Source organism: Rhinopithecus bieti, unplaced genomic scaffold (genome assembly GCF_001698545.2).
Source record: "Rhinopithecus bieti isolate Rb0 unplaced genomic scaffold, ASM169854v2 scaffold_13621, whole genome shotgun sequence".
NCBI classification, from domain to species: Eukaryota; Metazoa; Chordata; class Mammalia; order Primates; family Cercopithecidae; genus Rhinopithecus; species Rhinopithecus bieti.
The window spans coordinates 92238-107642 of NW_016807522.1; the positions used below are offsets into that span (position 1 = coordinate 92238).

At 41.4% G+C, this 15405-nt stretch overlaps 1 protein-coding gene across 5 annotated transcripts in view; it reads left to right on the plus strand.

Moving 5' to 3' along the window:
* Nucleotides 1-14456: 14456 nt before the first annotated feature.
* The window catches only part of CYP2B6 (cytochrome P450 family 2 subfamily B member 6), a 52331-nt gene continuing 51382 nt past the window's right edge, over nucleotides 14457-15405 (plus strand). For all 5 annotated transcript variants that reach the window (XR_001887438.1, XR_001887439.1, XM_017882732.1 and 2 more), the window contains exon 1: nucleotides 14457-14675. Coding sequence is in view for 3 of the 5 variants with exons in the window: in XM_017882732.1 (XP_017738221.1) it covers nucleotides 14505-14675 (171 nt within the window). In the remaining 2 variants the exon portion in view is untranslated. The remainder of the gene's footprint in view (nucleotides 14676-15405) is intronic.

Here is a 15405-nt window from a genome sequence, read left to right on the forward strand (position 1 = left end):
TTCTGGACCTCAGAGTCTAGGGAAACAGAGACACAGAAGGGGATACAAGAGGGTGGGGAAGAGGCAGGAGGCAGGGGAGAGAGAGGGGGGTTGCACAGAAAGGTCCACAGGATCAGAAAAAGGCCCAGACAGCAGAAGACAGGGAGAGAACTGACCAGCTAGTCAAAGACATATGAATGCAAGAGAGACAGGCCTCTCAGTGGATTATGTCTTGATATCCACAGGCCACAGTCTCCCTGTACTTCCCCACCTGTTCTATCCCTGCCTCTGGGTCTCATCTATTTTGTCTCTCTCATCCCCTCTCTGTTTCTGTCCTCACATCTGTGTCTAATGCTGTCACAGAAAAAGAGAGGTGAAGGAGAAAGACATTGAACATCTACAGGCCACACAAAGACAGGGACTGGGATAGACACACACACTGATACACACACACAAACACACAACTATAAATATGACAAGTTCATGCAGACACACCCAGGATCATACACTACCACCACTACCCAAATATAAACACACCCCCACATATAACACCATACAAACATATACAAGCACACACCAAATCATTCACAAGGATGAACACCAACACAAATACAAACACATGTCTTTTTTTTATTTTTTATTTTTGAGATGGGTGCTCACTCTTCTTGCCCAGGCTGTAGTGCAATAGCATGATCTCAGATCACTGCAACCTCCACCTCCTGGGTTCAAGGGATTCTCCTGCCTCAGCCTCCCGAGTAGCTGGGATTACAGGGGCCCACAACCAAAACCAGCTAATTTTCATATTTTAAGCAGAGACAGGGTTTCACAATATTGGTCAGGCTGGTCTCAAACTCCTGACCTCAGGTGATCCATCCACCTCAGCCTCCCAACATGTTAGGATTACAGATGTGAGTCACCACACCTGGCCCAAACACACATCTTATGGCCAACGTGAAGTGACAGTGACCAGAGTAACATTCTCACTGAAACAACCACAAAGTGGAGAACATACAAGGAAAAAGAGTATTTAAGGCACAAGACATCAGGCAAAGAAGGACGGTAATCCCTGAGAGATGTGAAATGAAAGAAGAGCTCTATAATTGCCTCCATTTATGGCCTTAAGAGGGTTCCCAGGCTGCAGTGCAGGAAGGAGGAACCCAGGTGGAACCAAATGTGCTAGCTGCATTGAGGAGTAAAAAGTGGAGCATCTGAGAGGGAATGAGGCAGCTAGAATTTATAGGATGGAGTACAGGTTAGGAGATGCCCTGAGCGGGAATTCAGCTGAATCCTGACTAGTTCATGTTTTTGAAGAAATTACCCGAGGCTAGGGAGAGAACCATCTAAAAAGATTCCAAGAAAGAGTGTCAGTTGCTCACACAGGGCCAGGAAGAATGCCTGTTCCTGTCAGCCAGACTGAAAAAGGTTTCTAATTCCTGGGACATTGGGACTCAGGAAAGAATTGCCTCAGTAGTGAGGAATAGTTAGTCCTAGCCTGAAGCCTTTTCAAACCTCACTGAATGAATCTTAAAACCAACCCTAAAAGGATAAATGTTTTCCAAACAATTTACCTGTGTTCCAAAACCAAGCTCAAGAATATTTATATAAATGCAAATATTCAGTAATGGATAAGGTAAAATCCATGATGTCTAGAATCCAACAAAAAATTACCAGGCATGAAGCAGATATATAGGAGGAGAAAAATCAATCAAAATAAACACAGATTATAGAATTAGGACATTAAATCAGATATTATAATAGTATTCTGTATGTTTAAAGAGTTAAGTAGAGATATGGAAGATATAAAAAATGTCTAAATCAAACTTATAGAGATGAAAACTACAGTATGTGAGATTGAAACTACACAAGACTTATGATAGATTAGACATTGCAGAAGAGAAGATTAATGAACTTGAAGTCATAGCAAGAGAAACTATTCAAAACGAAAACACAGAGAAAAGAGAATTAAAACAAAACAAACAGAGCACTAGTAAGCCATGTAACACCATCAAGGGGCCTCAAATATGTATAATTGGAATCCCTAAAAGAAAGGACAGAGAGGTGGGAAAATACAAAATATATGAAGGAAGGAGGGATGAAAATATTTTCAAATCTGATGAAAATTATAAACACATAGATCCAAGAATCCCAAGGAAGCTCAAACACAAGAAACATGAAAAAAAGGACACCAAGGCACATTATAAGAATATGATTCAAAATCAATGTAAAAAGAAAGTCTTAATAACAGACAGAGAGAAAACACACATTGTGTAAAGAGGAATAAAGATAAGGATGTTAGTAGATTTCTCATCAGAAATAGTGCAAGTGAGAAAACAGTGGAGCAACATTTTACAAATACTGAAATAACAAATCTATCAACCCAGAATTCTGTATCCAGCAAAAAAGACTTCCAAAAGCAAACACAAAATAAAGATATTTTTAGATATACAAACGTTTAAAGAATTCATCACTGGTAGGTTTGCAGTATAAGAAATGTCAAAGAAAGTTCTTCAGGCAAGCTAGATTGTTACTATTTTTGTTCAGTCAATTATTCTTCTAAATGTTCAAATAATAGGGAAAAATCGTATACAGTTACCATTTCTGGTGTTCTTAATTCTGTTGTGTAGACCCATATTTCCATCTGGTCTCATAGTTTTGTAGTTTTCCCTGTAAAAGTCTTTTACCTCCTTGGTTAAATTTATTCCTAGGGTTTTTTTCAGTAGGTATTTTAAATGGGATTGCTTTCTTGATTTCTTCCTCAGCTAGTTTATTATTGGTGCATAGAAATGCTACTTTTGTTGTCAGTTGATTTTGTATCTTGAAATGTTGCTGAATTTGTTTATCAGATGTAAGAATTTTTTTTGTGGAGTCTTTAGTCTTTTCTAGAACTAAGATCACACTGTCAGCAAAGACAGACAAATTGATTTTCTCTTTTTCAATTTGGATACCCTTTATTTTTTTCTCTTACCTGATTGCTCTGTCTAGGACTTCCAGCACTAAGTTGAACAGGAGTGGTGAAAGTGGTCATTCTTGTCTTCTTCCAGCTCTTTCAGAGAAGTTTTCAGTTTTTCCTCATTTAGTGTGAAGTTATCTGTGAGTTTGTCATACGTAGCCTTTATTCTGTTGAGGTATGTTCCTTCTATGCCTAATTTGTTGAGAGTTTTTGTCATGAAGGATGTTCCATTTTATCAAATGCTTTTTCTGTGTCTATTGAGATGATCATATGGGTTTTGTCCCTCATTCTGGTGATGTGATGTGTGATGTATATTGATGTACATATGTTGAGCCCTCCTTGCATTCCTGGGATAAATTCCATTTGATTGTATTGTAATCATACAATAATTTTCAATGTATTGTTGAATTTGGTTTGTGTATTAGTCCATTCTCACATTGCTATAAATAAAAATACCTGAGACTGGGTAATTTATAAACAAACTAGGTTTAGTTGACTGATGGTTTCACAGGTTGTACAGGAAGCATGATGATGGAACCTGCTCATCTTCTGAGGAGGCCTTAGAAAACTTTTACTCACGGTGGAAGGCAAATCGGGAGCAGGTGTCTTCACATGGTCAGAGCAGAAGGAAGAGAAAGAGGAGGGATGTGCTACACCTTTTTAAAAAGCCAGCTATCATGAGAACTCACTCACTATACAGTACCAAGGAGGGATGGTGCTAAGCCATGAGAGACCGCCCCCATGATCCATTGGGGATCCATGATGGATCCATGATCCATCCCAGCAGGCTGCACCTCCAGCACTGGCGATTACAATTCACTATGAGATTTGGGTGGGAACACAGATCCAAATCACAGCAGTTTGCTAATATTTTGTCGAAGATTTTTTAGTCTATGTTCAACAGGAATATTGGCTTATAGTTTTCTGTTTTGTTCTTGTGTCTGATTTTGGTATCAGGGTAATATTGGCCTCAGGATGAGTTAGGAAGATTTCCCTTCTCTTCATCTTTTTGAAAAAGTTTGAGGAGAATTGGTGTTAGTTCTTTGTAATATTGGTAGAATTCAGCCGTGAAGTCATCAAGTCCTGGAATTTTCTTTGTTGGGATAGTTTTTATTATTAATTCAAACTCATTTCTCATCATTGACTTTTTTAGGTTTTCTGTTTCTTTCTGAGTCAAACTCTGTGGGCTGTATGTATCCAGGAATTTATCCGTTTCCTCTACATTCTCCAGTTTGTTAGTACATAATTGTTCATAATAGCCTCTGATGATCTTTTATATTTATGGTATCAGTTGTAGTGCCTCTTTTTTATTTCTGAATTTAATTATTTGGGTCTTCTGTCTTTTCATTCTCTGTTAGTCTAGCTCATGGTTGATTTATCATTTTTTCAAAAAACCTTTTTCATTTCATTGATCCTTTGTATTTATTTTTAGTCTCTATTGTGTTCAGTTCTGCTCTGATGTTTATTCTTTCATACTACTAATTTTGAGTTTGGTTTGTTCTTGCTTTTCTAGTTCCTTGAGGTGCATGATGAGATGGTTTATTTGAAATCTTTCTACTTTTTTGATGTAGGCATTCATTACTATAAGCTTCCCTCTTATTACTGCTTTTGCTGTATCCCATAGGTTTTCCTATATTTTGTTTCCATTTTCATTCATTTCAATATGTTTCTTGATTTTCTTCTTAATTTCTCCTGTGACCCAGTTGTCACTCAGGAGCATGTCAATTTCTTTGTATTTTTACAATTTCCAAAGTTTCCCTTGTTATTGCTTTAGTTTTAATCCATTGTGGCCTAAGAAGATACTCGATATGATTTTGATTTTCAAAAATATGTTGAGACTTGTTTTGTGGTCTAACATATGATCTATCCTGGAGAATGTTTCATGTGCTTATGAGAAGAATGTATATTCTGCAGCTGTTGGGTAAAATGTCCTGTAAATGTCTGTTAGATTCATATGTTCTATGGTGCAATGTAAATCCCATGTTTTTTTTTTTTTTTTTGAGACAGAGTCTCGCTCTGTCGCCCAGGCTGGAGTGCAGTGGCCGGATCTCAGCTCACTGCAAGCTCCGCCTCCCGGGTTTACGCCATTCTCCTGCCTCAGCCTCCCGAGTAGCTGGGACTACAGGTGCCCGCCACCTCGCCCGGCTAGTTTTTTGTATTTTTTTAGTAGAGACAGGGTTTCACCTGTGTTAGCCAGGATGGTCTCGATCTCCTGACCTCGTGATCCACCCGTCTCGGCCTCCCAAAGTGCTGGGATTACAGGCTTGAGCCACCGCGCCCGGCCAATCCCATGTTTTATTGTTGATATTCTGTCTAGATGATCTGTCTGATGCTGAGAGTGGGATGTTGAAGTCCCAACTACAATTGTGTTGGAGTCTATCTCTCCCTTCAGATCTAATAACATTTGCTTTATATATCTGTGTGCTTCAGTGATGGGTACATATATATTTAGAATTGTTATAACTTCTTGCTGAATTGATCCTTTTATCATTATGTAATGACCTACTTTGTTTCTTTTTACAGTTTTTGACTTAAAGTCTGTTTCCTTTATAAGCATAGCTATTCCTGCTCACTTTGGGTTTTCATTTGCATGGAATATCTTTTCTCATTTCTTCCATTTCAGTATATGTGTCTTTACAAGTGAGATGAGATTCTTGTAGGCAGCATATAATTGGGTCATGCTTTTAAAAATCCATTCAGCCAGTCTGTTTCTTTTAAGTGGAAAGTTTAATCCATTTAATTCAAGGTTACTATTGATATGTGAGAGACTAATCCTGTCATAGTATTAGTTGGCTTCTTTATATATGTATATCCTTTGTTCCTTTCTTTCTCTCTTATTGTTTATCATTGTGGTTTTGAGAGACAGGACTAGCTGGATTTCCAGATCTGTTACTATCCAAGGGGACCTAGGACAGGCAGTCACTAGGTACTTCTCCCAGCCACTAAGTTGTGACTGGGGAACTTTACCCTTTTCACATGCCATTCTAATTATGTCTGAACACCCTACTCCTTTGTTAGGCAGAGACATCTTAGCAAAATCAGGGACCATTATACACTAGAATTAGGAGAAGGAAAAAGGGTAAATATATATACAGACTCTAAGTATGCTTACCTAGTCCTCCATGCCCACGCAGCAATATGGAGAGAAAGGGAATTCCTAATTTCTGAGGGAACACCTATTAAACATCAGGAAGCCATTAGGAATTATTATTGGCTGTACAGAAACCTAAAGAGGGGGCAGTCTTACACTGCTGGGGTCATCAGAAAGGTAAGGAAAGGGAAATAGAAGGAAACTGCCAAGTGTATATTGAAGCCTAAAGACCCACAAGGTGGGACCCTCCATTAGAAATGTTTATAGAAGGACCGCTAGTATGGGGTAATCCCCTCTGGGAAACCAAGGCCCAGGACTCAGCAAAAGAAATAGAATGATGAACCTCACAAGGACATAGTTTCCTCCCCTCAGAATGGCTAGCCACCGAAGTAGGAAAAATACTTTTGCCTGCAGCTAACTAATGGAAATTACTTAAAACCCGTCACCAAACCTTTCGGTTAGGCATTGATAGCACCCATCAGATGACCAAATCATTATTTACTGGACCAAGCCTTTTCAAAACTATTGAGCAGATAGTCAGGGCCTGTGAAATGTGCCAAAGAAATAATCCCCTGCACTTCAGGCCAGACATTTCAATCCCTGTATCTTTAACCTCCTTGTTAAGTTTGTCTCTTCCAGAATTGAAGCTGTAAAAACACAAATCATTCTTCAAATGGAGCCCCAGATGCAGTCCATCAGTAAGATCTACCATGGACCCCTGGACTGGCCTGCTAGCCCATACTCCGATGTTGATGACATCAAAGTCACCCTTCCCAAGGACATCTCAACTGCATGACCCCTTCTATGCCCCAATTCAGCAGAAAGTAGTGCGGTCATCGGCCAACCTCCGCAACAGCACTTGGGTTTTCCTGTTGAGATGGGGTACTGAGAGACAGGACTAGCTGGATATCCTAGGCTGACTAAGAATTCCTAAGCCTAGCTGGGGAAGGAGACGGCAACCACCTTTAAACACGGGTCTTGTAACTCAGCTCACACCCAACCAATCAGGTAGTAAAGAGGTCTCACTGAAACACCAATTAGGCTAAAAGTAGGAGGTAAAGAAATAGTCGAATCATCTAATATCTGAGAGCACAGGGTGAGGGAAAATGATTAGGATATAAATCCCAGGCATTTGAGCCATGGCTGGGCAACCCGTTTTGGGTCCCCTCCCATTGTATGGGAGCTCTGTTTTCACTCTATTAAATCTTGCAAATGCACACTGTTCTGGTCCATGTTTGTTCCAGCTCGAGCTGAGCTTTCGCTCACTGTCCACCACTGCTGAATGCCACCCGGAGACTGGCTGCTGACTTCCATCCCTCCGGATCTGGCAGGGTGTCCGCTGCACTCCTGATCCAACGAGGTGCCCATTGCCCCTCCCAATCAGACCAAAAGTTTACCTTTGTTCCTCCATGGCTAACTACCTGGGTTCATCTTAATCGAGCTGAACACTAATCTCTAGGTTCCACGGTTATCTTCCATGATCTATGGCTTCTAATAGAGCTATAACACTCACTGCATGGCCCAAGGTTCCATTCCTTGGAATCCATGAGGCCAAGAACCCCAGGTCAGAGAACAGAAGGCTTGTAGCCATCTTGGAAGTGGCCTGCCCCATCTTGGGAGCGGCCCGCCACCATCGTGGGAGCTCTAAGAACAAAGACTCGCCCCCATAACATTTTGGTGAGTTACTTTGTTTTTGTTGTCATGCTACCGTTTGAGTCCATTCTCTTCCTCATTTGTATGTTTTCTGTACCAATGGGTTTTACTTTTTGTGTGCTTCCTTATGATAGATATCCTCCTTTTGCTTCTATGTGTAACACTCCTTTAATCTTTTCTTGTAGGTCTGGTTTAGTGATGATAAATTTACTCAGATTTGGCTGGGCGCGGTGGCTCACGCCTGTAATCCCAGCCACTTTGGGGGCCGAGACGGGGCGGGATCACGAGGTGCAGGGATCGAGACCATCCTGGCTAACCGGTGAAACCCCGTCTCTTACTAAAAAATACAAAAAACTAGCCGCGACGGTGGGCCGCCTGTAGTCCCGTCTACTCAGGAGGCTGAGGCAGGAGAATGGCGTGACCCGGGAGCGGAGCTTCTTACAGTGAGCTGAGATCGGCCACTGCACTCCCGCCTGGGACAGAGCGAGGACTCCATTTCAAAAAAAAAAAAAAAAAAAAAAAAAAAAAAAAAAAATTTACTCAGATTTTATTTGTTTGGGTATGACTTTATTTCCTTTTCATTTATAAAGCATAACTTTTCTGGGTACAGTATCTTGCAGATAGTTTTTTTTTTTTTCTATCAGCATATTAAATGTATGATTCCATTTTCTCCTGGCCTGTAAGGTTTCTGCTGACAAATCCACTGTTGATGGGCCCCTTTATAGATGACTAAATGCTTTTCTCTCATCATTTTTAGAATTTGCTCTTAATCTTTGACTTTAAGCAGTCTGACTGCAATGTGCCATGGAGAAGAACTTTTTGTATTGTAACTACCTACAAATCACTGAAATCCTTATGTCTAGCTGTCTAAAGCTCTTGACAGACTTTAGAAGGATTTAGCTATTATTTCATTAAATAGGTTTTCTATCCCTTTTGTTTTCTTTTTGCCTTCTGGCATAGTGAAAATTTGAATAGTTGGTTGCTTTTTGGTGCTTTATATATCAGGTATGCTTTGCTCATTGTTTCTTATATATCTTTTCTGACTGAGTTATTTCAAAAGACCCATCTTCAGGTTCTGCAATTCTTAATTTTGTTTGATCTAGTCTATCACTGAAGGTTTTGAATTTGTTTTGTATTTAATTCAATGAATTCTTCAGTTCCAGAATTTCTGTTTGGTTCTTTTTTTTATGATAGTGATCTGTTTGGTAAATTTCTCACTCATATTCTGAACTGTTTTTCTGACTTCTTTGTTTTTTGTTTTTTGCTTCTCTTGTATTTTACTGAGCTTTTTAAATATCATTATTTTGAATTTTAAGGCATTTTATGGATTATCTCCTCCTCCTCCTCCTCCTCCTCCTCCTCCTCCTTCTTCTTCTTCCTCTTTTTCTTCTTCTTCTTTTCTTCTTTCTTCTTCTTCTTTCTTTTTTTTTTCTTTTTGAGATTGAGTCTCACTCTGTAACCTAGGCTGGAGTGCAGTGGTGCAATCTCAGCTCATTGCAACCTTCACCTCCCAGGTTCAAGCGATTCTAATGCCTCAGCTTCCCAAGTAACTGGGATTACAAGTGCGCACCATCACACCTGGCTAATTTTGTATTTTTAATAGATGTGAGGTTTCACCATGTTGGCCAGGCTGGTCTCAAGCTCCTGACCTCGAGTGATCCACCCACCTCAGCCTCCCACAGTGCTGGGATTACAGGTGTGAGCTACTGTGCTTGGCCTAGATTTATTTTTCATTAGACTCTCTGGCTGGAGAATTACTGTGTTCTTTTGAGGGTGTCATGTTTTCTTGCTTTTGCATGTTTCTTGTGTCTTTATATTGATATCTGTGCATCTGGGATCATGGTTGCTTCTTTTAATTTTTTGAATCTGCTTTCATAGGGAAGGACTTTTTCCTGAAGATGTGTCTATGGTGTTGCTTGGGTTGGGCACTTTGACTTTGATTCTGGGTGCATGCATTAGGTGTGGTTCCCATATGATTTCTTCCTCCATAAACAGTGTCAGTAATGTGTCAGTGGTGTCTGTGATTTCCTCATTGGCTTAGGGTGTGGTTGTTAGTGGAAGCCGTGGTAAAGTTTTCCTGAGATAGGGACATTAGGTGGGCCAAGGGATGGCAGCAGCATGCTGAGTTTGCCTGCCCTTGGGTCCCAGAGTAGCATACACTGGCAATGGTGTTAGTGGATCTAGGTGGGCCAACTCTTGGGCCTCTAGGTGACTTTCTCAGGTTCTGACAGTGGAATGGAGGGCTGCGCTGGTAGGTAAGACCTCAGACCCCTGCATGGCGGACATAGAATGAGCAGTAACAGTGGCAGGATAATCTTCTAGCTCCAAAATGGTCCATGCTGATGTTGGTGGTGCAATGGACTGGATAGGCCAGTCGCCAGGCCTGCTGGTGGCACATGCAGGTGGGTGCCAGCCATGGTGGTAGCAGCATGTTGGGTGGGCCCATCTCCTCCCTGGGAGGAGCCCTCAGGTGCCGAGTACTTTGGTACTTTGATACTCAACTGCCAAAGGTGGTAGATGGAGCAGCGCGATCCCCAGCGCACCATATGACATGCTTGGGCACTAATGGAGTGGAGCTTGGCCAGGGGGGCCTGTCCTCAGACCTCTCAATGGTGTGTGGGCACTGACTGCAGTAGGCAGGAGTGGCTGATCCCTGGGTCCTCAGCAGATGCTCTGCGGGGCCTCCTGAGGAGGGCAGGATTGCTCTCAGTGGCTGTGGAGCATTGCTTCACCCACAGGTGGGAGTCATAAACCTCTTAGCAATTTTCAAGTAATTGCTTTTCAATTAATTTATAGTTAACACAATATATTGTTATTAACTATAGTCACTATTTATGGAATAGATGTCCTGAACTTATTCCTCCTAACTGACATTTTGTATCCTTTGATCAACATCTCCTCACCCTCTCCACCAACTCCTGGTAACCCCCATTCTACTCTTTGCTTCTGTGGGTTAAACTTTTTAATACTCCACATATAAGGGAGATCATGCAGTATATATATTTCTGTGCCTGACTTATTTCACTCAATGTAACGTGGTCCAGTTTCACCCCTGGTGTTGCAAAGGACGGGATTTTCTTCTTTCTTAAGACTGAATAGCATTAGAGGGTATGTGTGTGCGTGTGTGTGTATGTGTGTGTGTATGCATGCACAGCACATTTTCTTTATCCATTAATTCACCTGTTGATACACACTTAGGTTGATTGAATATCTTGGCTGTGTGAGTATGCTACAATAAACATGGGGTGCAGATAGCTCATGGAGGACTTTGAGTAACTTGAGTAAATAAACATCTTTAAAAAGAAGAAAGATCTCAAATCAATGATATTAGCTTCCACTTGAAAAAAAAGAAGGAAAATAAATCCCAAAGGTGATAAAAGAAACAAATTCTAAAAATAACAGAAGAAATCAATGAAATATAAAACAGAGAAACAACAAGGAAAATCAATGAAACCAGAAACTTATTCTTTGTGAAGTTTAATAAAATTGATAAAGAAAAAAGTAGAAAATACATCATTTACCAATATCAGGAAAGAGAGTTGAAATCATTATAGATTCTATAAATATTTAAATAATAATAAGGGAATATTAATAAAGCCTTGGCAAAAAAAATTGGCAATTTAGATGATTTGGATAAATTCCTCAGAAGACACAAACCAAAAAACTCACTAAGGGAGAAATAGCCTGAATAGCCCTATAGTTATTTTAAAAACTGAATGGGTACTTAAAAACTTTTCTACAAAGAAAACTCTAGGCCCATATGACTTCACTAGTGAGTTCTACCAAACATTTATGAAAGGAGCATTATCTAGTCTATACAGTCTCAGAAAATTAACAGGACGTGAAATTTTCCATCTCATTCTCTGAGGCCAATATCACACTGATCTCAAAACCAGGCAAAGACATTCCAAAAAGGAAAACTACGGACCAATACCCTCATGAACATAGATTTAAAAATACTAAACAAAATTTTGGCAAATTAAATCTAACAATATAAAACAAGTGTACTACCTTGTGGGATAAACACAATGGAAGTGGGTTTAACAAGGGATGCAAAGTTGGTTTAATATTTGATAATCAATTAAGGGGACTCAGCACATTAATAAGCATATGTATATATATATTCATTATAATACAGACATGAAAAACACTTGATAGAAATCCAACATCCGTTCCTGATTAAAAATTATCACTGAGCTAGAAATAAACAGAATTTCTCACCCTGACTAAAGGCATCTAGAAAAAAGTCTGCAGTCAACATCATACTTAAAGGTGAAAGACTTAATGCTTTCCCTCTAAGACTGGGAGCAAGTAATGAATGGCTGTTCTTACCACCCTGATTCAAAATTGCACTGGAGGTTCTATCTATTATTCCACTCTCTAAGTCCATGTGTACACATTGTTTAGCATCCACTTTCAAATGAGAACATGTGATACTGACTTTCTGTCCTGGCTTGTTTCACTTAAGATAATCACCTCCAGTTGTATCTATGTTGCTATAAAAGACAAGATTTTATTTCTTTTTATGGCTAAATAGTATTCAATGGTGTGTATATACCATATTTTATTTAACCATTCATCTGTTGATTCCCTATCTTTGCTATTGTAAACAGTATTTAGACCACATTTCAAGTACTTAATTAGTGGCCACATGCAGCAAGTGACTACCATATTGGACAATTAGCCCTAACCCACTGTACGACCTTGGGTAAGACTTGCAAACTGTCACTGCTTCAGTCTCTCCATCTATAAAATGGGGAAGGCAACCATACCTCCCTAAAAAGGTAAAGACTGAGTTACTGTGCGTAAAGCCCTCCATGCCTCCCCATCGGTGCTTCACCCTGGGGTTGGAATGAGGATGCAATCTTGGCATCAGATGACACAGTACAGCAAGACCTAGGTCCTCGGGTCAGGAAAGTCTGTGCTGGCACCTCTCCAGGGTCAGGAAAGTACAGCTTCCACCTCTTAAATTTCAGTATTGTTTGTCTGCTTCTCCTGGATCAAAGTAACTTCGGGGTCAGTGCCCTGGATCCAGCAAAGGGTTTGCTTAACGTTGCAAGAAAGATGTTGCCTCATGGTAAAAAGTCAGGTCTAGGATGAGACAGGGAGATATGGACACATTCACACCCAAATTTTGCAAATATGGACTGACCCTGTCAGAGGCTGTGTGGGTGCAGGCTCACAGTGAGGATAGAGACAAATGGGAGTCCAGTAGACATCAATCAAACTGGACCCAGTTTCTGCACACCTGAAGCTCAAGAGTCTTCAGGGGGAAAGCAGAGACACAAAATTAGAGAGAGACAGAGCCAGAGAAATTTTCTGCACTGTGAAGATAGTCAGAGGCAGGGAAGAAACTCCTCAGCACTAGTTAGAGTGATCAGAAACCAGAGGGACCTGATCGCTGCACCTGCCAGGTCTCAGTTTCTGTCTCCCTCCAACTGACCACCTCTTCCTCTGAGACTCACCAGTTCTGCATCTCTTGCCCCTCAATCTGTTTCTTGCATCACTTCCACCTGTGACTGTCACAGAAGGACGGATGAAAGAGGGGTCCTTGGGGATAGACCCTGAGCATCTGCAGGCTTCCAAAGACAGGGGTTAGGAGATGCACCAACACACAAGCACAAATACGCCAGCACACACAGATACACACAATTGGTTTGCATATTGCTAGGTTATAGTTTGCTATGCTACAAAGGCAGTGGGCCAAATTTGAATGAATTGAATAATTCCTTCTTCTCGTCAGCTTCTCTTCTTTCTTTCTTTCTTTCTTTCTTTCTTTCTTTCTTTCTTTCTTTCTTTCTTTCTTTCTTTCTTTCCTTCTTTTTCTTTCTTTCTTTCTTTCTTTCTTTCTTTCTTTCTTTCTTTCTTTCTTTCTTTCTTTCTTTCTTTCTTTTCTCATTCTTTCTTTCTTTTCTTTCTCTCTCTCTCTCTCTCTTTCTTTCTTTCAGATGGAATATCGCTGTATCACCCAGGCTGGAGTGCGGTGGCATAATCCCAGCTCACTGTAGCCTCCACCTCCCAGGTTCAAGTGATTCTCTTGCCTCAGCCTCCCAAGTAGCTAAGATTAAAGGTGCCAACCACCACACCCGGCTAATTTTTGTATTTTTAGTAGAGACAGGATTTTGCCATGTTGGCCAGGCTGGTCTCGAACTTCTGACCTCAAGTGATCTACCCACCTCAGCTTCCCAAAGTACTGGGGTTACAGTGATGAGCCACTGCACCCAGTCAGCCTCTCAGTTTTGAACATACACTACCACCACCCCCATAACACACAAATGTAAATGCACTTTCATATATGAAAACTGTATAAATACAAGGAAGCTCCACACATGCAAGGATATACACATAAACACCCCCAGATTCAACCACAGAAACACACACCAGCACATTTGCATAAATTCAAACACCCCTTTACATACAAAAACCATGTAAGCACATACAGGGATGCAAGCAGGCATGGACGAATGTACACAAGCATAAACAAACAGACAAAGCTAAGTAAAAAAGTGCATGCTCACCTATGCTTACAAAAACACACATACACATACCCACACACCCACACATTCACATGCTCAGGTGGACTTTGATATCTCTACCACTGTATCCCTGCCAACATCTTGAGAGTGGGTAAGGGATAGGCATCAGGTCTCTGGGTTGCCCAAGCAGGAAGTCTGGGTTCCCTAACACCTTTTTCTAAGCTAATGCTCCTGGACAATGATGATAAAGGAGGCGGGGAATGGATGAAATTTCGTAACTGGGTGGACAGGCAGGTTCAGGATAAAAGGCCCAGTTGGAGGCTGCAGTGGGGTGCAGGGCAGTCACACCAGAACCATGGAGCTCAGCGTCCTTCTCTTCTTTGCACTCCTTACAGGCCTCTTGCTACTCCTGGTTCAGCACCACCCTAAAGCCCATGGCCGCCTCCCACCAGGTCCCCGCCCTCTTCCCCTTTTGGGGAACCTTCTGCAGATGGACAGAAGAGGCCTACTCAAATCCTTTCAGAGGGTAAGGCACAGATGAATGGGGTCTGAGGGTGGGCTGCTTCTTGCCTCTGTACTCGGGGATCCTTCACCAGACAGACTGAGGCAGACTTCCTGAGTCAGGGATGGCACGGGGATGGTTGGTGAGTACGGAGCATAGTGAAGCATGATGGGTGCTATTATTAGGAGAAAAGCATCAGTCAAATGTAGCAGAGTTTATTTGAGCAAACAAGTCACTCATGAATCGGGCAACTCCCTAAACCAGGAGAGACACCACATGGCAGTATGGGCAAGCGGTATTTACAGGCAGAAAAAGGAGGTGACATACAGAAACAGCCTGATTGGCCACAGATCACAGCTTGCCTTACTTGGACACAATCTGAGCAGTTTGCAGCCTGTGGTGGACTGAAAGCCCAGCTGCTCTGATTAGCCAACACTTGGCTACTTGTCACAAGAATATATTTGTTTGGGCTGGGCACAGTGGCTCATGCCTTTAATCCCAGCACTTTGGGAGGCTGAGGCGGTGGATCACCTGAGGTCAGGAGTTCGAGACCAGCCTGGCCAGCATGGAGAAACTCTGTCTTCACTAAAAATACAAAAATTAGCTGGGCATGGTGGTGTGTGCCTGTAATTCCAGCTACCCAGGAGGCTGAGGCAGGAGAATCACTTGAATCCAGTAAGCGGAGGTTGCAGTGAGCCGAGATGTTTCCACTGCATTCCAGCCTGGGTGACAGAGGGAGATGCCATCTCAAAAA